Here is a 26,017-nt window from a genome sequence, read left to right on the forward strand (position 1 = left end):
TAGAAAACTAGGTTAAATTTTTGCTTTTTGAAACCTTTGGGAACAAATATTTTCGACATATTAGTTTGTGTAACATATCTTTCATGTTTGACTTATTCGTCTAAATATTAAGGAAAGTAAAAGAGAAATAGCATATATGTTGAAGACTTGGTATAGTTTATATAATATAGTAGCCATCTATAATAATGGCTCGTTGAACCTCTCAAAAGCTAGAACAATTACATCCTTTGACCTCTTAAACTATGTAGTCAAGGCTTGACTTGGTTATTTATATACACACATAATGTACCAAAAAATGAATAATATGTCAAATAATTCTTAGTTTAATTAATATATAAATTAGTTTTTTTTTTCATACGGAATTAAAGTAGTCCCATGTGTTATTTATTAATTATACAGTATGTTATAGTATGAAAATAGGTATATTAATTTTGTTGAGCTTTGGCTTCTTTGAAAGAGAAACGTAAGAACAAGAACTTTTCCTCTAAACGGTCTTCTCATTTTCACACTACGATGCGAATTTTTTAAAAGAATATAATATTTTAGTTTCTACTAAATGCTTTTATTTTTAATATGTTCTTTGTATTTCATATTGCCCAAGTTCTCTCTCGTTCTTCAATAAATAATTTAGGATTTAATTTTGTTGATATTATAAAATGCTATTATTGTTATTGCGCTGGACTCGTTTTTTTGGAAGATTTATCGTCTTCAAAAATAAACAATAAAAAATGTTTTTTTGACACAATTCATGTTTAAGAATATTTGAATTATTAAAAAAAAGTTAACTTTTTGCGTTTATAAAAGAAGAAAAAAGTAAAGAATAAAATGATTGACTTTATGTGTACAAATTTATTAGGTGTCTGTGTGGTAAACGTTGTTGGTATATGATTGTGAAAGTGAGAGATTTTTGAATTTGATAAATTAGAGGAGAATCTTATGATTTGATCGTGGTTGGGTTAGAAAAATAATATTTTGACCCATATAAATCTGTATATTTATTTGATAATATTTTTTATTATTATTATTTACTTTTTTCTTGAAAAATATAAAAAATTATATTTTTATAACTATTTTACTATTGTATTCGGTGTTAAATGAATGAAAAAGTGTGTCATGATATCATTATTCGATTATAATAAAAAAAAAAATAAACAATGTAAAAAAAATAATTATTTGACACACCTAAATTTTTTACATTCATTTAACACTATTGTTACTTATTTTTTACTTTTTTTTTTTGAAAAGAATATAAAATTAACATTTTTATGATCATTTTATTTTTTACTATGAATGGAAATGTGTTATAGAATTATTAATCGAAGAATGCATGCATTGTGCAGTTTTGTGTTAATGATGAAAATTGATCTAAGAAAGTAAACATATGCAATGAATGTTGGGGACATTGCACAGACTCATTCACTTTCGAGACTAAAGGGAAAAGGGTTGGGCCCCTTTCAACTCCATTTTCTGCAAATTCAATGTAAATGCATGCAGGGTTGGAAAAAAAATCTAGAAAAATATTACATTTAAGGTACTCTCATATTATTTAAAAATTAAAATTAAATATAATTTAAAAAAAGAAATTCTTTCACGATACGTTTTCTAAAAATAAAGTTATAAACAAAATTTCAAACTTCAAAATGATTTGAAGTTGAAAGAGTACCTTTTTATTTAATCTATTCTAAATTAATATTTTTAACTAATGGAGTAGGAGAGTAATGTGATTGTATTAAAAAAATTAATTAAAATAAATTCATTTTAATTGTATTATGATAATATAAAATAAAAAAATAAAACATTCTTAAATAAATTAATCCACGTACGATAATAAGAGTTGAACTAAACTAATTCATTTTAACTCGAGATAAACTTCGAATTAATTACTTTGACCGATGTAATATATTAATTTAAAGTATCATCAATAAATATTTCTTTTATATTCATTGTTATGCTAATATATTCTAAATGAAACATATATATATTATAGTAATTATCCATTAGCATATAATTATGTATCAGTAAAAAATATGTATTAGCATATAATTATCCATATTATATATATATATATTGATCTTAAGATGAAAAACGATTCAGCTTAATTAAGATTAAGAAAACTGAGAGTTTATCTTTTATTATATATATATAATTTGTATTTTTGAAATTGTTGAGAATAAATTAATGAATTGAATTTAGAATCACGTGCATGTAGATGTGATGAATGAATGTGTGTGTGAACCCTTGGAATCGCCCACGTGACATCTCTTTCTGCATTCCTTGGACGTACTATATACTATATTCTTACAATAATAGAACACAACTTTTCTTCATTTTGCTTTAAAATATAATCGAAGTCAAATAATAATGTTGATGCTAAAAGCAAAAATATCTTTAAAATATGAACTACAAGCCGCAGAAGAAGAAAAACTTTATCGAATTCATTTTACCTTTCGAAAATAATTTTAACTCTTTAACTCAATTTATAGTTATTTAAATTTAATATTTTAAACCTATTTTAATATATATGTTTAGATCTAAATCTATATTTCTAAATTTTAAATTTTGAAAATATAAACTCAAGATGAGTTTGCTTAAGTTATAAAAGATTAAGTCAGTCATACCCAACACATTCAACATATTCAAACAAGATAAAATCAAATCAGATTAAATCGAATCGATCTCCTGTAAGATTTAACTATTTAAATAAAATTTTATTATTAAGGTAAAGTTGGTGGTTTGAAAACGCGGTTATCAGAAAACAATTTTCATTTTTAATTTTCTAGAGTGTGTTATTTAATTGAAAGAGACAAAATAATAAAAGTATTTAAATAAATAAAATTAAGAATGAGAAAAACAAATGAGTAAATATTTTAAATATAAATTACTATTTCATAATAAATATAATACATTATAATTTTTTACTAATAATAAAAATGTCTTTAAAGATACACGTTAAAATAAATATTTATTTATTTATGTTAAAATTTAACAAATTTTAAAATAATTTTAAGAATTCATAACATGAATTATATATATATATATATATATATATATATATATATATATATATATAAACAAATTTTAAAATAAAATTGTTTTAAGAAATGAAAATAAAATAAGGAGTTCTCTAAATTTAATTTTATTAATATTAAATAATTATAAATCATAAAAAGATAAAACTAAAAATGAAAATAATAATATAAAAAAATATTTTAACTATAAATTATTCTTTAATAACTTATTAAATGACTAATTAATTAAAAATTACAAAAAATAAAATTAAGAATAAAAAGTCGTTTCAAAAGTAAAATAAATAGATAAAAAAATCTTCAAGTGTGATAACAAAATATATATAAATAAAATAATTTTCATATATACCTTACACAAAAAATAAATATAAATAAAAAATAAAAATAATTGAAGGAGTAATCTTTAAACCATTTATCAATAAAATAAAAGGAATAATAAAATAAATTTGTTAGTATTTTTTATATTATAATAGATAGCAGAAAGGTCTCTCTAGTTTTAAAATTTATATAAGTAAGTTGGGTAATCACTTGTCCATTATAACAAAAAGGTGCACTTTTAAACATACAAGTGGTGTTCTTTCACAACAGACAGAAAGAAGGATCGTAGACGAACATATGTACAAGCTAATCTATATACTTAAACAACACCAAAGAATAAAGAAGATTTTGGAAGCATTAATATTCCCTCTCTATCAACTAAAATATATAAAAAATAAATACCCTTCATTTTATACCTTCACCTCCAAAAGCAACAAGTAAAAACACTCTTCACCTCCACCCTTTCTCACTTGGTTGAAAAGACAAGATGCGTGTCAGAGGTGACTCGAGGATGTTTAAGCCTAAACAACAACAAATCATACGCATTCTAATTAAATAGATTCACATGTTCACTAATACTATATCACCAAGTTTATCTTTACTACTGCTATGCCAAATAAGTTCATTGAAGCAATAACACAACACTTAAAATAGCCAAGTTGGTAGTTTACGCTGACCAAACCGCTAAGGAAATCTGTAGGCAGGCTAGAATCAGATACCTGTCAATATTAATTTCTGTCCATTTCCGAAGATGGTTGTTGCGGTGAGCTGCGCCCACCATGTCTATGCACTTCAGTAATACTCTGAGAAGCTAGGTATTCCAGTGCAACTACAATATCACCAATAAGTGGACGGAATTTTGGTTGCTCCTGGAGACACATGGCAGTTATAGCAATTGCCTGATGCAAACACCGCAAGGGGAAGTTGCCTTGTAAAAGAGGGTCAACCATATGCACAAACTTTCTCCGGTCACTAAAATATGGACGAGACTGGACAAAAAAATACCAAGTGTAAGAAGTAAACCTATATGTGAAGAAGATTCATTTCAATAAAGTCATCCACAAAAACATAAAAAAAACATTTGACTTGTCAGTTAATCCCAATGATTTATTATAATTGATGAAGAAACATCTTATGATCACACGTTATAGTTTTCACAATGAGACATGATCTACTTACTAGTTTTTGCACACTTTTCCATATAAAATGATGTGATGGTTCTCAGTACGTAGAGAAAATATTAAAATCTTAAAAGGAACCACTTACATGCAAAGCTAAGAAAAATTTACACGCTTAACTTAAAAGGGGAATTTCCTTTTATAGAAACTGTACAAATTAAACACTTACCCACGAAACCAAGTTTTGCTCTCCTGGCTTTCTACTGGTATCTATTGCTCTACGTCCAGTGATCAACTCCAACAAAACCACACCAAAGCTGTAGATATCAGATTTAAGAGTTAATTTGCCGCTCATGGCATACTCAGGTGCACAGTAGCCATATGTTCCCATCACTCTGGTTGAAACATGGGTATTGTCTCCAACAGGTCCAAGTTTAGCAAGCCCAAAATCTGATAGTTTTGGATTGAATTCATTATCTAACAAGATGTTAGCAGATTTCAAGTCTCTGTAAATAACAGGTGGATCTGCTTTACAATGGAGATACTCGAGGCCACGAGCAGCTCCGACAGCAATCTTCATTCGAGAACTCCAACTTAGAGGTTCTTTGTCTTGGGTCGGATCTGAAAGGAGGAATAAAGTTATAACCTGATTAGTAATAGTATATTTAATCATCTAAAGTAGGAGAGGTAAACATAACATAAAGGAAACATTAATTTAGTGATATATTTCAAGAGGACTTCATAACCATGCAACCTAATCAAAATAAACCGATCTTTTTCATAACTTCACATTTAGGCCAAGATATCTATTATCTTAAATTTACCACCTCTTGACCTACTTAATAAAAATAACCGTGATCTCTTTTAGTACATACAGAATAATTCAAGCACAAAACTACCTCTGCTGAAAAAACAGGTATGCTACCGATTGCAGATTGCAGAAAACCATTAATCTGCTATAGGGCAAATAGCAGTTGAAATATAAAAATCTGAGTTGTGTTTGCATACCACTGTCATAATATTAACCAAAAAGTTCAAAATTTGAAGTAGTCAACCCTGGATAGCAGCACATAACGGCCAACTCCAAAATTTTCTAAAGCAGAATACCAGGAAGGAAGATGATCACTATTGCAAAGTCTAAAAAATAATATGCATAATTTATATCATACACATAAATACTAAAAATAGTCAATTTTGAAGACATGATCATAATCAATAATCAAAATCCATTGCCAATATCACTAACATTAAAATCCGATACAAATCAAAGACTTGCTTTTGCCAGCTTGTTCAAATGGGAGAAGGGTCAACCTAATAAAGCAAAAAGGGGTGTCGGAAAGACAAAAAAAAATATTAAAACCCAAAAAAGGGGTAAAGTTTGTTTTCCAGTGCTGCTTCAAAATCACAGGCACTAAAGCACACGAGCTCTTTTGCATTCCACTTCTTCAAACCTGCAACACTACACCCTTTTGCATCAAATAGAAGTCAAATTCTCTACTGCTATTTCCTATCTGATGCAGTAGAGTGTGTTTGCCAATACAGGATCAATTGGTTGGTGACTCGTCAGAGATGACAAGAGGATATAGGACACTTGCCACAACCACAACACCCATAGTGGACGGAGTTGTGATCAAAGTTATCAAGAATTCCACAACGCCATAATGAAACTATTATGACACTCTCCAGAAGCTGCTTGTAGCCCCTACACTAAAATAGTTAAATCCCAGAACAAGAAAACAACTAACACCCTCCTTTAGAGGGAGCAAAAGCCTTTTATTCATAAGGCTTATGCTCATTCATATATTTGCATAAATACAAAATAAGTCAGAGACTCTGTCGTTATGTAGTCAATGACTAGAAAGCAAAGAATGGACTCTGTCGTGATGTAGTGAAGTCGACAAAAGCTGGAAATACTAGCATGGAGTTAATAGCAATAAAGTATCAACAGAAAACAAATGAGATATACCTAAGGTTAAAAATCATCTCGTAATGCTAACACAAATGAACAACCCTTATCTCAGTAAGAACAAGATGTGCAATTTTGCATAGTCGCATAGATTCTTGACTAACAAATACAGGAAAAATCCAAAATTTAAGAACCTATCCAGAAAATTTAACAGCATGTTTAGTGTGGCGTTTTGAACATGTATGAGTTGATACTTTAGCATCAAATTCTTGAAAAGCCGAAGAAACAACCTTGTTATGCTTCAGAAACACACGAGTACATAGGTGTAGAACGCGCATCCAAACACACATTAAGCTTGTATTACTTCCCGCAGTCAAAGTTGTAATGTAGGATACATACAATACAAATTAATGAACTAGATAACATGACACAAGAAAGCAACTTCTAAATGCCGAAAGTACGCCACTCGTGGCTACCAAAAAGAAGCAATAATAAGTTTACCAAAAAGATGATCTTCCAGTGAACCCATGGGCATGTACTCATAAACCAAAAGCCTCTGATCTCCATCCGTGCAGTAGCCAATTAACTTCACAAGATTAGAATGGTGCAGCAAGCTCAACATAAGAACCTCTGTCACGAATTCCTGAAAACCTTGTCGACCATCATGGCTCAATTGTTTCACGGCAACAAGCTGCGCAAATTTTTTTAGTTAAAAAAAAAAAAAATCATTATCACGAGACAACAACCGAAATATCCAAATGCCCCAAACCAACAATCAGAAACTAACATTAAAAAAAAATTTGAAAAAAATACCGAAAATAGCAAAAATAAAACTTGCCTCGCCCGTTGAAAGTCGACCTTTGTAAACCCTTCCAAAACCACCTTCCCCAATTAAGTTCACTTCCTTGAAACCCCTCGTCGCCGCAGCGAGTTCGCGGAAACCAAAACTAGCCGCTGCGGTACTTCCTTTACCACTACTCACACTCTTCCCCTTTGCCTCTGACGATTCTCTCTTCCTTTCACCCTCTGCAATTCAAATTAAACAAAATATTTAACAAATTAAACTAAAAAAAAAAAAAAAAGTCTCGTAACGAACCCGAGGAAGCAGCAGTAGCAGATCGAGTGCCATTGTCAATTTCAACCCTCCTCACATCTTTCCGGCGAGAAACAAAGCACGAAAAACAACTCATAGCTACAGAGAACTCAATTTCGTTTAAACTGAATAACAAATAACAGCAATTAAGAAGAAACAAGATCCGAAGGAGTGAATCAGAGAGAGGATGTTCTGCATTTCCGATTCCCCTCTCTAGGGATCACTGAGCCCAGTCCCCAAAATAATAATAATTATGGAAAGTATAGTAATATTAAATATTAAATCTATTAAATAAGAATAAAAATAATAACAAGATCCGCAAAATTCAAAGAGAATGCAAAATGCCGTTTCTGGAAGATAAAATTTAAGATGCGTATGAAACAATCTGAATATGGTTTTACTTTGTCTGCTAGTTCAGCCTTCTTCTGGAACTAGATGGAACACTGTATCTAAATTAGTGGATAGCTTTTTTTTTTAATTTTATTTTTCTTTTTATTAATTTCCAAGTTGGATTTTTGAATTTATATTAGTATTAAGGAAAAATAAATATAATAAGTGTTTTCGTTTTTATTTTGTTTTAGGTTTTGAATTATTCGAGTTCCACTTTGGTTGCATTTATGTCTCCGCGTGATTGCTGCGAGTCGCTCTCAACTCAACCCTTCTCTTTCAATCTAGTGCGCATTTATAAACGTTACGGTCCCAGTCATCATCGTTTCCTTTGTTTTTTACATTTTCACCCTCGCTGTTCCGTTCGTTTTGCAGTCTTTTGCTTTCACCAATCCCTATCTAACCGTTACAAAAAGCTCTTCTCTCTGTTTAACTTTTAACGCCGCGTCTACTACTAGTCCGTTACTCCCTGGAAAACCATTTCAAATAACCCCGTTAACTTTCCACCGTTTTCAAAATGTTGGTGGTTGAATTCGTTGGAGATTTTAAAATAATATTTTTTTATTATGTAAATTTTAGATTTTTTAAACGTATATGAAAATGTAAACTTACCTTTTTCTATTGGTTTGAATAAATCTATTTTTCTTTTAGTTTAGAAATATAATTTGGAATAATAATATGCATAATAATAATAATGTTCTGACGAGTGACAAGGACAATAATAATAATAATATAAATACAGCTGGATGGTTGAATTGTAATACGTACGAATTATTTTCTCTTTCATAAAGTTTGACGTAAATATTTAAAATAGACAATATCTTTTTATTATGTAAAACTCGGATTAAATAATATTGGCAAGTTATAACGTAATTAAATTGAATGAAACTTTAAATGAACTATAAAATGATGCGGTGTATTTTATTAAGTGGATGAATTAAGTTATATTATGATTTAAGTTAAGGGAACAAAATTAAACTATTTTCAAATATTTTACAATGGTTTACATTGAAAATTGTAGAGCTGTCAAAAGTTCGATCCGGTCCGGACTATTACGGGTTGATCACTTAATAAGTCAATTCAACCTGGTTCATTTAATAGCAAGTCAGAAAAATTTGAACCATTCGAACCACCACAGGTTGGTGGGTAAACTGGTTGGCTCACTAGCCCATTTAATTAGAATTTTTTTAAAATAAAAAAATTACAAAATTTCTATATTCAAATGTAAACAAATTTCACTCTAAAAAATGATGTTAAACCGAAGACAATTCAAAATAATAATAAAAAGTACAATATAATTCAAATGTCATCCAAAAACAAACACAAAAAACATACAAAAAAACTTGTTTCTTGAAAAATTTCAGTGCAGAAGTTTTTGGTATACACAGGTGAAGAGAGTATTTAATTTTTAGAGTTTCATAAATAAAATAATAAATTAAAAAAATGAAATTTGGTAGGGGGATTGACGGGCCAACCTGCCCCACCACGGATTTCAACTCGCATGAGCCGGGTTTAAATGAGCAGGGTTGAAATCTAACCCGCATAAAAAAAATTCAATTTTTTCAAACCCAACCCGGTCCGAACCTGTTGTGAGCCGAGTTTTGACGACTCTAGAAAATTGTTTAAACTATCATTGATAAATATATTATTTAAAAACATACTTTTAATTTTTTTTAATTGTAATTCGAGTAGTTTTGCTATGAGTAATTAATTTTTTTAAATTAAATAAAAATAATAACTTGGTTTAATTGTGTTCAAAATAATTAAGTTCATGCAATTAACTTCAATTCATTGCTAATTTGTTTCATTCAAACAGTCGAAAATTTACTCTAATGTGATGAACTAAGAAAACGTCGATACAAAAAGTGTATATACATTTAATATTTGATTATTTTATTCAATAAGATACATTTACAAGAGAAAATTAAACTTGAAAATTACGAATATGCCGTTTAATGCTATGAGATATTTTTTATGTTACATGAAACAATTGTGTTACAAAGTGAAAATCTTTTATATATATATATATATATCAAACCAAGAAAAATCCAATGTATCTTTAGAGCCAAACTCAAAGAAAAAAATTTAAAACTTTATATAACATACAAAATATATAAATATGAAAATAACATAAAGTGTATGTAATCTTTAACTACTATCATGTAATAAATAATCAAATAAGAGATTTTTCTACGAGAGTGTGACCGAACAGATAGAAATATGGAAGGTCCGTTTTAGAATATTGTTCACTTTTAGACATTATTTACACAAAAATACAATGTTGCAACAAATTGATAAATTTGACCAACTTAAAAATTATGTAAAATTAATTATATTAATTTTCAAACAATATAAGTACAAATTTGATAAGATTAATTTAACTATACATATTACATTAAGGTTTTCTGAAGGTCAATAGTATAAGAGATGTATCGTTTAAAAGCTAATAATTGTAATTAATATTTTAATATTATAAGATATAAGTATGCCATGAAAACAAAATTATGTGCATGTTCTTATTTAGGAGTGATTAATACAATTTGGTATTTAATTGTGTATTATCTACAATTAAAGCTAAAAATATTTAATATTATTAAATACTTATTTGAAACATAAATTGTTTTTATTTGTAAATATAACTCTCTACTTTTATGACTCACCGTTTAAAATTCAAGGTCTTAACTTTCATGCTAATATATATATATTGAAAAAACTTCTGAAACTTCTTTCAACAGTCATATTTTTTCTAATGTTTTATTTGGTAATTGAAAAAACAATACATTTTCAAGATACAAAAATAACGTATTATTCGTATGACTCTATCTTATTTTAAATTTTAATGTTCGTATGACTTCGGTTGAAGGTATGTAAGACTAATTGTGAGACTTAGTATACGACCCCTACAATAAATATGCTTTTAGGAATATTTACATTGAATTGCTTTATTTATTTATGAACTTAATTACCTCAGTGAGATATGATGGAGTTTACATATGCCTTTTTATAGATAAAAAGTTTATCGATGGACGTCTTTTAAAATATGCAATTAATACTCTGCTTTTTCTTTTCGTAAATTAATTCATATATTTTAGATTTTACAGATTTACAAATGTTATATTTGTAACTTAAAATTCATACATTTTTACTTTACACTCACACCATTCTAATAAAACTAAATTTTTTTAATTAAAATATAAAATAGTTTAAAGAACATAAAATAAAATAAAAAAGAAAAGTATGAGGTTTTATGAAACGGGATAGAAAAATTGAATGGTATTGATATAAAATTTAGCTGAAATTAAAGATCAATGGTGGTCAATATCTTTCAATATTTGAAAAAGGTCAAAACGACATGTCGCGCATTCTGTGCGCAAGAAGTTCGCAACAACGTGAAGAACAAGGATTAAGTTTACTATTACCCTTGTGGTTGGCCATTTTGACCTCCACATGCCATGCCTTCAACTGCATCGTCCCCTACAACACAAACATCTTTCGACCATAACATCATCTCTGTCTCTTCCATTTCTGTCTTTCTCCCCAGAACACAACATGTACACCCTCTATCACTTTCTTCCCACCATCTTTCTTTCATCCCTAGTTTTCAGTTTCAGACGCAAATGTATATTTCCCTCTGTATAGTTCCTATATATACAAAAGGGACCTCGACTATTTATAACAAACACTCAAAAGCTTGTCACCTCATAGGATAACATGATTCTTAATAAAGAAAATGAAAAAGCTTTCTCTTTTCCAATACCATTCTCCCACCTCAAATTGCTCTTCCTTTTTCCACCGCAACTTTTGCTCCCGTCCCATTTCGACCACAATATTAACAATCCAACTTTCACCAACAACTTGTCGTCGTCGTCGTCCTTGTTATCTTTCCTTGGGGAAATCATGCGGCGGAGACCCCGCACCACCTTCATTGTCTCCATACTCTCCATTATCACCTTCGCTTCGTTCTCTCTTTATTTCTCTCGCAATGCCATTTCCACTTGGCAACCTTACTCCGACATCCCAAAAGCAAATTTAAAAGCCTTCAAAAATGCATTCCTTCTTAACACCACCGCCAACAGCAACAACAAGAATGTCGTCGAGAGTAACAACGTTAGCCAACTCACCCGCCAAACACGTCGTGTATCCTCTGTCAAGGACTCCTTATCCACCGTCTCCGTTCTCATCCCCGATTGGGAGATTCTCGTCATCGTTGTCGTAAGCACGCCTTTCTCCTCCTCCCACCAATATCATTGCCTCTTCCCCAACAAGGCCAGGTCTTTGGCCAGATTCTCCGGCGTCTTACCTTACACCAATCGCCCCACCTTCAAGTGCGACATGCCGGAATCCGTCCGGCGACATCGCATGTTCTCCCAGCCGACGCTTGTGACGGGAACATCAGAGACGGAGTTGCTGAAACCAATGCCTCAACTCATGAAGTGGAACTTTCTCGTGTTCGAGTCTTTCTCCACGGAAAATGATGTTGTTGTTTTCGCCAAAGGGGTTAACCATCGCAATGGATACGACAGGTCTCCGGGGGAACTCCGCTGCGTTTTTGACTTTGGAAATGGAGTTCGTACCGCCGTCACGAGCTCCGTCCAAGAAGTGTTTCGTTGCCCCCACCCAGACTTTGAGCCGATTTTAGATTCTTATTATGGGTTGCCCCAGAGAATCGGAATCTCCCTTGAGATCGTTGCGGAAAATACCGTTGTCCCTTCGGTGGCGTATTACATTCCTAGCTCTAAGCCCAAGCTCGACGCCTGCACAAGGAGACTCGGTGCAGGCACAACCCAAATATGTCTTATGTGCCTGCACCATGGTTCACAACGTGGCAAAATTCTTACGAGAATGGGTTATGTATCATTCGAAAGTTGGTGTGGATAATTTCATCTTATACGACAATGGAAGCGATGATGATTTGTACAGTTTGATCAGGGAGCTCCGACAAGAAGGGTACAACATTAGCACTGTGTTTTGGATCTGGCCAAAGACTCAAGAAGCCGGGTTTTCCCACAGTGTCGTGTACTCCAAATCAAAGGCACTGTGTAAATGGATTATGTACGTGGATGTTGACGAGTTCGTGTTTTCTCCCTCTTGGGGACATGAAAGCAACCCTTCGTTAAAATCATTGCTACCACACAAACAGCCATTAGAAGAAGGAACAAGGAACAAGGTGGGACAAGTGTCGATGAAATGTTTGGAATTTGGGCCTTCGGGTCAACGAAGACACCCAGAGGAAGGTGTGACGCAGGGGTACACGTGTCGGATGAGGGCGGAGCAGAGGCACAAATCAATGGTGATGGTGGATGCGGTGGACCCCAGTTTGAGGAACGTGATACACCATTTTTATGTGAACGAAAAGGAAGGGTTCGTGTCGAAGCAGGTTAGCTTGGAAGAGGGTTTGGTGAATCACTACAAGTATCAAGCATGGGATGAGTTCAAGAACAAGTTCCGAAGGAGGGTTTCTGCTTATGTTGTCGATTGGAAACAAGAGTTGAACCCAACCTCAAAGGATAGAACTCCTGGGTTGGGATTCAAACCCATAGAACCCGAAGATTGGACACAAAGATTCTGTGAAGTTACAGACCTGAGGTTGAAGTTCTTGACCCGAAAATGGTTCCGGTTGCTCACGCCCAACGGCTACAGAATGGCATGGCAAAACCGATGATGATTCCTGTTTCGACACAAACACCATAGCTTTTATGGTACAGTGATAAATTTATTCAGAATCATCGCCTCCTTTTGTTTACATGTCACATTCAGAAAAAAACTAGAAAGGTTTGAGGTATATATATTTCGTGTGGCATTGTTGTTCCACTTTTCATTTTCTATTCCTCAATTTTTTTATACGAGGAATGGAATTTTCGGAGGAACTGTCGTTGTTCCATTTTCTTTCACTTTCTTCAATTTTGACATGCTTTCTCTCCCTCTCATTTTGGTCTGTGGGTTAATTTTGTTTCCTTTTCTTCCTTGTTTTATGATCTGAAACACAAATCAAACATATGAAACAGAAAATCAACAAACCAGAATATCAGTATAGCATACTCCAATTTATATTAGTTGTTGAAATTTCAAATCACACTTATCAATCAAACATAAGTACATACCAAGTTTTTTCTTTCTTATTGTCTGTTAGTTGTTTTAGTTAACAAATGGTTTCAATTTAAATTGAAAAACACTCTTACTAAAATATTAAAATATTAAATTAAATATCAAAATGTATAAATTGAATCTAAATTTTGGATTTCGAAGATTTAAATAATAAAAAAATTGACATGATCTCGTTTCATAACTTAAGTTTAAGTTCCAAGCTTTCAACTAAAATTCATCACATGCCAGTGTTCAAGTTTTTACTGAGAGAAATATTCGTATTTAGTTAGTATTTATCTTACTCAACTATGAATATTTTAGAAAAAAATGCATGTAAAACAAAAAAAAAAATGATTTGATCTCAGTATAAATAACATGAAGATTAAAAAATATTTTTTTTAATAATTTTTTACAATTACTTATATGTAATTCGTGACTAATTATTTCAAATATATAAATCAATAAAATGATAATAATTTATTATATAAAGTTGTTAAGAAATTTATTAACAATAAAGATAATATATATATATATATATTTAATGTTTTGTCTTTTATTTTCGCTAATTTCAAATACTTTTTTTTCTTTTTGATATATCAATTGAATTTTTATTTTTGTAAAATTGAATTAAATAGGATCTTTCTATTAAATTGAGATGACGTCACTGTGAAGGATATGTTAACAGTGTAATTTTTTTATTACGTGACATTAAAAACTGAATTGTATTTTTTTAATTTAAAAATTAAAAAGATACAATTCAGTCACATTTTCAATGCCACATAATAAAAAACTACACGGGTCAATGTATCCTTCTTAACGACGTCATTTCAATGTGACAGAAAGATTTTATTTGATTTAATTGTAAGAAAATAAAAACTTAATTGTGACATCGAAAAAAAAACAAACGAAAATAGAGACGTATTAAAACATTACTCATATATATATATATATATATATATATATATATATATATATATATATATATATATAATGTTTTTGGAAGAATGCGCCTACTTTTATCCATATCCTTAACACGGCTTTCATGATTGAGACTGCAAATAGTGACATAATTAAATGAGCAGTTCCAGTAAATAAATGGGTGTGATAGAATCATATTGAACTGATATTAGAGAATAATATCAAGAACACATATTTCAAATTTGTATAAGACTAACATGGTAAGCCCAACTGACCAAAGGTTTTTGGGATTAATTACTGCATGCATCAATGACTAGAAATGTAAACTTAACCAAAATTTGACACATCCAAATTGGCCAGAAGGTTGCTATAGTGATGTTAAGTTTATATAGCAAGTTTATATGCATATATGTTTGCATGAACTTTAAATTATCTTAATCTTATAAATTTAATTTTTAAGAACAAATTTACATGTAAATTAGTCTTATTAAAAAATAAAAGATTTTCAATATACTTATTTTCGTAAGATATATATATTTAAATGTCAATTAAGTATTAATTGATAATTTGATAATAGTGAGTTTTATAAGATATCAGAATGAATTAAAGTTATCTTAACATGTTGTTTTCTAAATTTATTGTTTTACCTGCTAAGTAAAACATTCAATTAAGTAATTATCATAATCCAATATATTAATGAATTTTTTCCATGAAAGTTGACTATGATAGATAAATTGGATAAACTTTAAATTACTGATTTTATTTTAAATTGACAAATGCACTCACTAAAATAAGGATATTGATAGAAAGAATTGAAAATTTCAGAGAAAATTTGAATTTACTTTTTAAATAATGTAGTGTGTAATTGGATTTAATTAAAAAAAGTTAAATTGAACTGGATTGAAAATAATATGATAAACATAACAGAGAAAAAGCATCTGTCAGTTTAAAAAAAAAAAAACTGAGGTAAGTACTTAATTTTTTGAATATTTGATGAAATAAAATTACTTATATATTTTTGTGTTTAAAGTTTAAAAACCTGTAATCATAATTCTGTTTGTAGCACTATAAATACCTAATTTTCATTTTGAAACTTTTTTAATAAATTTTTAGTGAAAATAGCAGATACACTCATTATGTTAAGTCACAACAGTAGTTATTTTTATGAGCATATAACAGTATTTCTTTTAACATAACGGTACACGGAAATTATTACTTTTTCCTTCTATAATCTTCCTTTTTACAAAACTTAATATAATCTTTTAACATACAATTTCTTAAATTATAAGGAAACAATTAGGAAACATCTTCAAGAAAATGTTACAAATAATACATCTGAACTAAAACTTCATATCAATATATGAATTGAATTTCAGTTTCAAATTTTATATGTTTAAGTAATAAATAGAAAAAGTATTTACCGATACAATATAAAACAAAACAAAGAAGAAAAAACTAACATCGTTTACACACCTCTATATATATATATATATATATATATATATATATATATATATATATATATATAAGATGGATAGAGAATTACAGTATTAACAGGTTAAAAGTTAATAAAATATGTCATCTAATAACTTATTACTGTAATTTATATTTTAATACGGCGAAAACTTCACTACCGACATTACAAAGCTGCAGAAAAAACCGCCACTTTGGCTGACACTGACTTACATTAATTATACCAAATTATTAGTTGACACAGAAAATGCAAGAGGATGTTAATCAAAACAGTATAGTAAATGAGAAGGATAATTAAACATTTGACGTCTCAATCGCACTGTGTCATAAAGACTTGGCCGATATCAATTGAACTGTATACTTAATGGAGTGGCCAACCTGTGTTATAAAGTCAAAAAAACAAAAAAATTCAGAAGGACTGTTTCTGAATGCTTCTGATTTTAAAAAGAAAGGTCCATTAAATAGGGTATTTTCTTTCCTACAACATGACAATATCATGTTAGTAAGCAATGAGTGGATTCAATCCCAAAAAAAGGAAAAAATATATCATCAGAGCTGTAATGCCAAATTAGGCTGCAACTGAGAACCAGCCTCCACATTGGAACTACTGGGTGAATTTGTAGTTCCAATCCTTCCATTCAAGTCATTAGAAAGTGCAAAAGACTTCTGTTTAGTGGGAACTTCCAAACCCTGCCAAGATGATTTTCCAGCAATTCCTTGAGACCAACTTCGTGGCTCAAACCCAGATTCCCGGGCCAATAAATTACCGGATTCTAATTGACTTGATTTGCTCCCGTACTGTCCCAAAAGAGAAGGATTAGTATTTGTCTGCGCAATGCGGCCGCTTATGGGATCCATTTGAGGAGCAACCCCAGCACCCGGTGACCCAGTTAGGTCAGCAAGTCTTACCATCTTCATTTGTGGTGAAAAATTAGAACCTAACCAATCATGTGAACCAAAATCATCAGGGTGCGGCATGGATTCCTGCTGAATCTTCACAGGAGTTATGGACTCAGATCCACCAGCAATGTTGATTGCCGAATTCAATTCTTTTTGATAATTATTTATAACCATGTCAGCACTTTGCATGCAGGATCTATTTGCAAGGGGAAGTGATCCAGATGGAGAAGAAAATCTACTTTTACAATCCTCTACTACGGGAGGGTCTGAAGTTCTACCCTCGTCACAAACTGGGAAGTGCTGTTTCTGTGGCTCGTCATTTTCACTTACCCATCCAGGACCAAATTCATGTCCTGTAGGCAAAACACTGCTGATTTTACTTGCAGCAATCTTCCAAACAACGGGACCAAGATCTGAAGCAAAATGGGCTAGACTTCTTGCATAACTATGCTTCATGTGTATACCTACCTGATTTATACAAAAAGAGGCGAACGTGAATTTTGTGGCCAAATAAAAACCTTTTGAATTTGACTGAGCGTGACATATTGACAAGATAGAGACAATAAAAGACTTTTTAAGTATGATGATTAAGAAAAGAGGAAAGAGTAAAAAAAAAAAAAAAACACAGAAGTCCGTACAGCAAGAAGTTGTTTGACTTCATCTTCAACTGTGGTCAACAGCGGTCCTTCATTTCCTGAAGTCACTGGTAATTTGTAAGAATCGCGCCTGGTCTCATCAACTACAAACTGCTTCTTTCCATATCTTAACACAGCTTTTACAACAGAAGCTGCAAACAAAGACATAATTAATTGAATAATTCCAATAAAATGATATAGATGCATTTGTTTGCAACAATGGGAAATTGTAGACATAGGCAGTGACCTGGAAATTCATTCTCCCATTCAGACCAACCAGTATACCCTCCACTGTTAAAAGTGTTGTTGTAGGGCCTAGCAATTGAATCTGTAGGCTGAAATTTGCTTGGTCCTTTCCTGAGATTATAACCGTTGGAGCCACTAGCAATATCCCCGCCAGAAGCAAGAGTTGCATCAGAAGAAGATTCAGGTCCGACGCGCTCAGCTGGAGGCATACCTAGTGACTTTCTTGAGGGCTTGCCTGGTGGCCTTCCTCTCTGCACAACTTTGGGCTGCGGTTCACTATCATCACTATCTTGTCTAAGATTCTCAAAGTCCTTCCTTGCTATATCTTGCATTGCTCGGGCCTGAGAAAAAGTAAAATATTTCCCTTTAACAGACACTAAACAAATACTACAAAGGGATGGAAACAACTTCGTTTTGGTTAAAAACATCTCCAAACCTGTCGATGGTAAATGGTATCCGATGAATTATATTGCATTGCATTAGAGCAAATCAAGAACACATCTTTCTGCAAGAATGAAGCAACGGTATTTCAAAATTGTATCAGACTAACAAGAAATATTCTCCTCAATGATCAAAGTAGTACATGGAACCCAAACCATCCACTCAATAACCCACCCAAACTAACACAACAGTGAGTTGCATAATTAGTGAAGATATGCTACAATGACCAGAAACTTAAAGTTTACCCAAATCAGACATATCAGTGAATCTAAAACAGGGTAGCATGTCAAGAAACAGCCATTGGTCATATCAATGCATGGGTTTAATAGATAACAAGCAATCACAGACCAGGAATTACATACTGCACTGCACATGACATATCAGGAATAATCGTCCTTAATAAAACTTGAGAATGCTAACGATGTAACAAATTATCAGTTTGTCATATATGTTGGTTTCCCACAAGAAACTTTTTTAAATCTTACATTTAGCACTAGTTTCAAAAAATCTTAATAGTTTCATTAACCTTCTACATAATTGTCAAGCAAGCATCAACCATAATTAAGAAGCATTAGTCTATAGTTACATTCCAGGTGTCCTGTCATGGTAATCAAATATATAAATAAATAAGTAATGATTTTTGGGAAGAACAACAAGAAAGGAGAGGTAGATACGGATGTAGCAGCATTAGTTACTTAGCAAGAATCAAAAAATCTGCACTGTATGCAACATTTCTTCTTTCGTTTCAAGGATTTTTTTTATTCGTAGATAAACACTACCAGAAAAAGAATGAAAGTCATATAATAGAATGCCATGGGAGTTCTGACCCAGAAGTAAATCACATAGAATCTGTCCAGTAAGAAAGTTAGCAGAGCTTTTGAGAGTTGCTACAGAAAATAGTAGCACCAACCTCAAATTGTTCCAAGTCGGTATAAAGTCCCCCATCTAATTTCTTTCTCACAGTTCCAAAATCCATCGGGTGCTTAATGATGTCATGATAATCAGGAAGCTGCAGCAACAAGGTTAAGGTGCTGAGCATTCAAACAGGAAGAAATCAATTGCAAGTACTTTTTTATCATATAAAAAATTGCACCTCTTCAGGATCCACAGGCTCGGAGAACACCCCGTGTGTGTCCTTTCTGCAAGAAGGTCGAGCAGTAAAGAAAGATCAAATACCCAACTTGAAAAAAAAAACAAACAAGGGGGAAAAAGAAAAAGAAAAGAAAGAAAGAAACAAATAAGACTATAAGAGACACACTTTTGAAGCCTGTCAAGGATAAACAGCAAGAGCTTTTTGTCTGGCAAAGGTGTAGTGGGACCGGACTCCCCCTGCGAACCTGTCAACACATAATATAAAAATCGCCATTAATATTCCCCCACTATACTATATACTATGTACGCCCCCTGCCATTGCACCTCCGTTGAGAAATCATTTCATAAAACGCTTCATTTTATACATACCATGTTTACTGTCAGTCGCTTTCGGAACCTTCCCATCCTGCAAGCAAAATCACCCCATCATCAAATACCATAAAAAGACATGTGCGTGTGATTTTGCCACACACAGACATCCACTTTTTATCCATAGTCCTCCAAAAGAGAATCGAAAATCAACCCCCCCAAAAACAATTACTATTAATTTTTTTTTTTAAAAGGCGCAACTCACGAGCAAGCTACTAAGCTATAGAGTCTTGTGCTGAAGGGCAAGGAATAAAAGAGAAAATTAAAAAATGAATAGCCCCAACAATACTGGGAGAAAAGACAAATTGAAGCTTTTATTCATATCCGTGCATAAACGAAGGCTCGATCTGGCGTACAGCCAATAATGAAAGATTAAAACTAGGGCCAAAAAGAAAGAAGAAGCACCCACCAGTGCCAGTGCCCCACATAAATTTTCCCCCAAATAAATTAAATTAAATTACACGAAAACTGAAAACCTAAACGGTCAAACCAACAAACACATCCACCGGTTCCGAGTTCAGCGAGTTCACCGCGAATTAAAATAAAAAGAAAAAGGAAACAATATTACGCGCGAATTCCCAAAAGATTATAAAATAAATAGAGAAAATCGGCGTTCTAACACGAAGACCCCACAAATCGGATGAGCGGAACAGAGAGACTGTAATAATGGGTGAGAGGAATGGCGAAACGCACCGTTTGGTGGTTGTGGAGAGGGTCAATCTTGCGCCTCTTGGGATCGGAATTGAATGGCTGGGAATTGGGGAATAATGTCGGGTTGTGGAGATGGGAATTGAGCCCGACGAGGAGCTTGTGCTTCTTCTCCTTTCTCTCGTCGTCGTCGTCATCGTGGGTAGCAACGTTGGTGTTTTTTGAGTGTGAATTTGTGGAATTGGGGTTGTTTTGTCGGTGGTTGTTGTGGTGGTTCTGTTGCTGTTCCTTCTTGAGAGATCGCTTTTGAAGATCCAAAAGAGATGGGCGTCCCTTCTTCTTCTTCTTCGTCATCGTTTCAGATACCTCGCCCATTGTTTCCTCCTCTTTTCTCGCTCTCCCCAAACAACACACACAAACAAACACGTTCAACACCTTCTCTCTATTCTCCCCTTTTTTAACAAAAACAAATTTATTAAATTCTTATAATTATTTTAATAATTAATTATAAATACATAAAACAAAATATCTATATTCTGCTCCACGCGTGCACCTCACGTGACTATCCCCCTTTTGTTCCTTCTTTTTCTTCTTCTTCTTCCTACAATAACCTTTTTTAACTTATAACTATCACTATGCTACACTCTCCAAAAACTTTCAGCTTCCACTTCCAATAACTAACCATCAAATCTTATAACTACCTTCTGTTATAAAAATATAGTTTTTATATGGCACAAAATATATATTTCATATTTATGCTTTCCATTTTTCTACCAATATAAATGTTTTCTTATGAATTTTATGTGCTTCTTTATATTAATTTCAATATTCCATTCCTCCTGTCTCTTTTTCACCAACTTTTTCTAGTTATGTATGCGGCTGTTCGATATTTAAATTAAATTTCTGTTTAATGTGTAAGATGTTTTTTATGCTAGTATTGAGATTAAAAAAAAAAAATCTTCGACAGATGAATTCGTTGTCTTTCAATTTTAAATATTTTAAGGTTAAAAAATATATTATTATTATTTATAGGTGTGTTATTAAAAAAACATTATCAAAACGTAGTTGCTTACCATTTCAAACTTTTGATTATAATTATTCCTTATCACGACTGTGTGCCTCAAATTTAACAAAATGAATACAGTTTGTATGCGAGTATATCTTCAGAATTTTATATTACGTTAATTTGACCAGATGTAAATAAACTATTGGATAGTCCACTGTGTATTTGTTACTTCAGATTAAATTCAGAGAAAAATGTGGTGATAAATTTGTAATTATGAGTAAATTTTTTAGGTCGATTTTGTAATATGTGGTCTCGAGTAAAATATAACATTTAATCTTGTTTGTAATTAATTTTTTTATAATATTTTTTTACAATTTGGCGGTTTATTGTTATTCTGCCTTGATTCATCTTTACTCTAATCTCATTATGTTTGGAGTCGATTTGGAGGTAGATTTTTTTAATTTGTCATATAAATCAAATTCTATACTGGTTTTTATAAATTTTATTTTCAAATCAATTTTCGTTTATCTTTAAATTTATTCAAATAAACAATAAATAAAATTATTTTTAAATCCTCTCAAATTCACTCAATTACTTTCCTTCAAATTCACTCAAATAAACAAGATTTTAATATATTTTGTAGGTTCTCTCTTCAACAAAACTTTTACAGAAAAAAATACACCATCCACGCCAAACCTTATTCCGACAACCTTAAACACAAGCTCAAACCAAAAACTATTTCCTCAGTGAGGCGAAGATAAGTATTGATGTTGAATTGCAATTGAGTCCAAAAAACATCTTTACTGTACAAAGGAGAGAAAAAAACGTCTTTATTATACATGGGATTACAGTTTTTTTTCTTATTTTTAAGTAATACTTGTTATTTCATTTAGATGATCTTAATGTATCACTGGTAGTTTATCACCCCTTCAAATTCACCAACCTAAAATGAGCCTTTTTAAACTTGGAACTACAAAATTTTAAGACTTGGTAAACAGATCATTATTCAAATATTCATGAACAATAGTACCTAGAATTATTTTTAACAATTACAAATAACTAATTATCTCAAATTACAATTAAACTAAGACTTAGTTTTCAAGTATTGGTTAGTGATGAAAATGTCTTGTTAAGTCAGGGAACATAAGGTTGTTGAACGAATAAAAATATTAAAATTATTAGTTTACTTATAGTCAGTATTTGATGTAAATTTTGTAATTGTCGTAGGCTTGCGTAAGTTATAGGTTATGCGGGCCAATGGACTTAGAACCCTAGCCCACCCGCTCTTTTCATTGTGAGTCGGTCCATCTGGCCCGTCCCACACTAAATCCTATATGAGTGTTGTTTTTCCTCTAAACCGTTTGAGATTTTTTTTTTTTTTTTATGATCCTTTTCAATCATAAAAGAAAAAATATGTTTTGTGATAACTTTGATATTTGTAAAAATATCCAGTTTTATCATATGATGCAATACTTCTTTATTCATTAAATTCTGTATTCAATTATGTTTAATAACATGATAAAATTACATCAATAAAGAACTATAGAAAAATGTATTAAATTACGTCTTCTCTTATGTGTACAACAAGGGTTTGAACTATAAAAAATAAGGGAGGTTTGTTTCAATTGGGTCTTCCAATTTTTGAAGTGATCAATTAGGTCCCTAATTTTGTCAATTTGAATCAATAAAAGTCTTTATGTTAAATGCAGTTAACGCCGTGAAGTTTTTGAACATGTGACACGCTGACGCTTCCAGGTGGCATCATTTCAAGTGCATAGGTAGATTATAAAAGGGTGAAATCTTAAATTAAAAGGGTGTATTTGAAGGTGAAATCCCTAAATTAAAAGGGATTTCACCCTTTTATAATCCACCTATGCACTTGAAATGGTGCTACCTAGAAGTGTCAGCGTACCACATGTTCAAAAACTTCACGACCTTAACTGCATTTAACAAAAAAACTTTTATTGATTCAAATTGACAAGATTAGATACCTAATTGATCACTTCCAAAATTGGAGGACCCAATTGAAACAAACCCGGACCTTCGAACCTATTAAACCAAAAAATAATAATATCTGTATCTCTATCTAACACTTTGTAAAGTTACTAATTGAATTTAATAACTTTTACTATATCAGAATAATAAAATAACAAGATATTTACTCGTAAAGCACAAAAGTGATGGTTTTGGATTCCTATATTATTATCTCGACTATGCAACATAATTTGTTAAATTAGGTGAACTTAATATTAGTCTAAGTTTAATCGAGTAGATATGATAAAAAAAAATCTATTTTTTAATGAGTATTTGGTTTCTAATGTGAAACCTTAATAAAAAAAATATTGTATCCACACAAATCAAATGCTATTTTTTTCTTATAAATCATTTTCAAGTTTCTGGTTATTATTTTGTTTTGTTTATAACATGCATTTGACAGTATTTTAGTGTCACGTGTAAAGGATAAATTCATTCAAAGTATACAGAATCTCAAAATTTCATAATATTATAAATAAAGATTAATAGTTATTGATTGCGAAGTGATTATTGTCATAACTTGGAGAACTTGAATAATAATAATAATATTATGACAACAATTCAATGTTATGACATCGATTCATACAACCATAAGCATCACATTGAGTATATTAGTTATCAATGGGTTAATAATTTTTAAAATCTCTATTTTTTTTTCAAAGTTATTCATAAGTAAGTTCTTTTCTTCTCAAAAAGAGATTCTAACTTCATGAAATTGTCTATTAACTTTGCCACAACCACAAATAGTCTCATTTCCACTCATAATTCCTCTGTGTTTTACATTAAATTTTTATTTTATATATTTATTAGTGATGGAATTAATGAATCACAAAATCAGTACTTATCATCAGATTGACTTGCTATAAAAGAGCCAATAGGATCCCAGGCCAATAGATCCCAAGTTAATGATGATCATTGAAAGTGCAACAAGCTTTTGAACAAGTAGCTAGTTATCCATTTAGGTGACAAATTGATTCATTCAAATATGAGAGCAAATGGCAGAATGGAATCAAATGGTTGACACAAGAAACTATTTTTTGCAGAGGACGAGATTGAAAAATAAAAGCAATAGCATTACCACATCTCCAGTGTGCCCTCTCAAAGTCATTGCAACTTTCCAGTTTTGAATATCTGGGGGCTCTCCACTGCCAAATTCAGTGGTTCCTGAACCAGGTTTTCTCTCATGAATTAATATAGCCTGATCATCGGACCCTGATGCAACAAACCTTCCATGTTTTGCCCACCTAACACAGTTGACGGATCCAAAGTGATCCCGCAGGGTTGCAAGAAGCCTTTGAGAAAAGGCATCATTTTCTATGTCAGTACTAACAGACTTCATATTCCATATTCGAACCTGCATAATACATAGTTGAGAATGTAATTGTATAAAAATTAATTCAGGTGCTTAAAACAGATTAAGAAATTAATGTTGAAAAAGGACCCAATGTAGTCCTGCCCTGAAGGTCAGAAGTGGTATACAGCTGGTTTTCTCCAACATACAGGAAGATCGGTACTAAGGTAGTCAGGAAACTTATGAAAATAAAAAAAGTGAAGAAAATCAATAAACTGTAGCACAACTACTGCACATGACATACTACTTAGATGTATACCTGAAGCTGACACTAGGCACCCTACTAATCTTAGATCTTTAGTATTTCTTACTTTTTAACACGAAAAAAGAGTTCACCACAAAGCACCAAGAAAACTTGGTTTCAAGAACAAAGTTGTGTGTGAAAAATCAACTGACAAGCTCATTAGAAAGCTATTCTTATAAATGACACAAAAGATACTCTCTTCCGTAAGAACCAGTTGTTATCCAGAAACTAAACACGAAGTTCAGTTTACCTGAAATGAAGAAAAATATTTAACAATTTCTGTACTTCATTAGAAATTTTGATCAATGATTTCTATTAATGGAAAATATAAACAAAGCAATATTCCTCTATATCCAATGAAAAGAAAGAACAATAAAAAAATCACATATTCAAAAAATAGGGTATTGATAAGTTTAAAATCTTAAAATAAAAATGGGAAGTTATTTCCCTGAATACCATATAACTGAATATCCAAAATTCAAAATTATCCACAGCTGAACTTTGAAGACAGTAAAAAATTACGTACCTTGTGGTCACCACCACCGGTAGCAAACCTAAGCCCTCCGGGTTGAACATCAATGGAGAAAATTTGCATACCTTCATGCCTAACCCAACTAGGTTTCTCGGCTATCATCTTCCCCAAGAAATAAAATTTCTTCTTTCACACAAAAGACACGATCTTTCTTCAAAAGACCATTTTTTAATAGATATCATATCAAACATATGTC

General features: G+C 31.4%; 4 protein-coding genes across 4 annotated transcripts; 1 reads left to right on the top strand and 3 right to left on the bottom strand.

The window, feature by feature from the left end:
• Nucleotides 1-3,542: 3,542 nt before the first annotated feature.
• Nucleotides 3,543-7,864, bottom strand: LOC106762292 (probable serine/threonine-protein kinase PBL21). Its single transcript, XM_014646118.2, has 6 exons — nt 7,465-7,864; nt 7,207-7,394; nt 6,870-7,059; nt 4,692-5,083; nt 4,064-4,333; nt 3,543-3,865 (listed from the first exon to the last, which is right to left on the bottom strand). The coding sequence occupies exons 1-5, from the start codon at nt 7,556-7,558 to the stop codon at nt 4,073-4,075; spliced, it is 1,125 nt and encodes a 374-aa protein (XP_014501604.1). The 5' UTR covers nt 7,559-7,864; the 3' UTR covers nt 3,543-3,865; nt 4,064-4,072.
• A 3,314-nt stretch (nt 7,865-11,178) lies between these two features.
• LOC106760487 (glycosyltransferase family 92 protein RCOM_0530710) lies at nt 11,179-13,758 on the top strand. The gene is given in 2 exon segments (XM_022780313.1): nt 11,179-12,622; nt 12,624-13,758. Coding segments are annotated over 2 exon segments (1,764 nt in total). The 5' UTR covers nt 11,179-11,745; the 3' UTR covers nt 13,511-13,758.
• Nucleotides 13,759-16,601: 2,843 nt separating this feature from the next.
• Nucleotides 16,602-21,109, bottom strand: LOC106759765. Its single transcript, XM_014643099.2, has 9 exons — nt 20,700-21,109; nt 20,007-20,043; nt 19,804-19,882; nt 19,639-19,684; nt 19,456-19,554; nt 18,541-18,609; nt 18,106-18,445; nt 17,862-18,010; nt 16,602-17,691 (listed from the first exon to the last, which is right to left on the bottom strand). The coding sequence occupies exons 1-9, from the start codon at nt 21,027-21,029 to the stop codon at nt 16,873-16,875; spliced, it is 1,968 nt and encodes a 655-aa protein (XP_014498585.1). The 5' UTR covers nt 21,030-21,109; the 3' UTR covers nt 16,602-16,872.
• Nucleotides 21,110-24,587: 3,478 nt separating this feature from the next.
• On the bottom strand, nt 24,588-25,955 carry LOC106759819 (protein HIRA-like). Its single transcript, XM_014643165.2, has 2 exons — nt 25,816-25,955; nt 24,588-25,048 (listed from the first exon to the last, which is right to left on the bottom strand). Exons 1-2 carry the CDS (start codon nt 25,921-25,923, stop codon nt 24,725-24,727), a joined length of 432 nt encoding a protein of 143 aa, XP_014498651.1. The 5' UTR covers nt 25,924-25,955; the 3' UTR covers nt 24,588-24,724.
• Nucleotides 25,956-26,017: the final 62 nt, after the last annotated feature.

Source organism: Vigna radiata, chromosome 5 (genome assembly GCF_000741045.1).
Source record: "Vigna radiata var. radiata cultivar VC1973A chromosome 5, Vradiata_ver6, whole genome shotgun sequence".
NCBI classification, from domain to species: Eukaryota; Viridiplantae; Streptophyta; class Magnoliopsida; order Fabales; family Fabaceae; genus Vigna; species Vigna radiata.

Bases quoted from the DNA above. Each gene is read 5' to 3' on its own strand.
- LOC106762292 (XM_014646118.2), bottom strand. From the start codon at position 7,558: ATGAGTTGTTTTTCGTGCTTTGTTTCTCGCCGGAAAGATGTGAGGAGG. The intron at 7,395-7,464 runs GTTCGTTACGAG...TTTGAATTGCAG, and splicing joins TGCTACTGCTGCTTCCTCGG to AGGGTGAAAGGAAGAGAGAA. The intron at 4,334-4,691 runs GTAAGTGTTTAA...TTTTTTGTCCAG, and splicing joins AGCAAAACTTGGTTTCGTGG to TCTCGTCCATATTTTAGTGA.
- LOC106759765 (XM_014643099.2), bottom strand. From the start codon at position 21,029: ATGGGCGAGGTATCTGAAACGATGACGAAGAAGAAGAAGAAGGGACGC. The intron at 19,685-19,803 runs GTGTGTCTCTTA...ACCTTCTTGCAG, and splicing joins ATCCTTGACAGGCTTCAAAA to AAAGGACACACACGGGGTGT. The intron at 18,011-18,105 runs GTCACTGCCTAT...CTTTGTTTGCAG, and splicing joins ATGGGAGAATGAATTTCCAG to CTTCTGTTGTAAAAGCTGTG.
- LOC106759819 (XM_014643165.2), bottom strand. From the start codon at position 25,923: ATGATAGCCGAGAAACCTAGTTGGGTTAGGCATGAAGGTATGCAAATT. The intron at 25,049-25,815 runs GTACGTAATTTT...TGTATTATGCAG, and splicing joins CCGGTGGTGGTGACCACAAG to GTTCGAATATGGAATATGAA.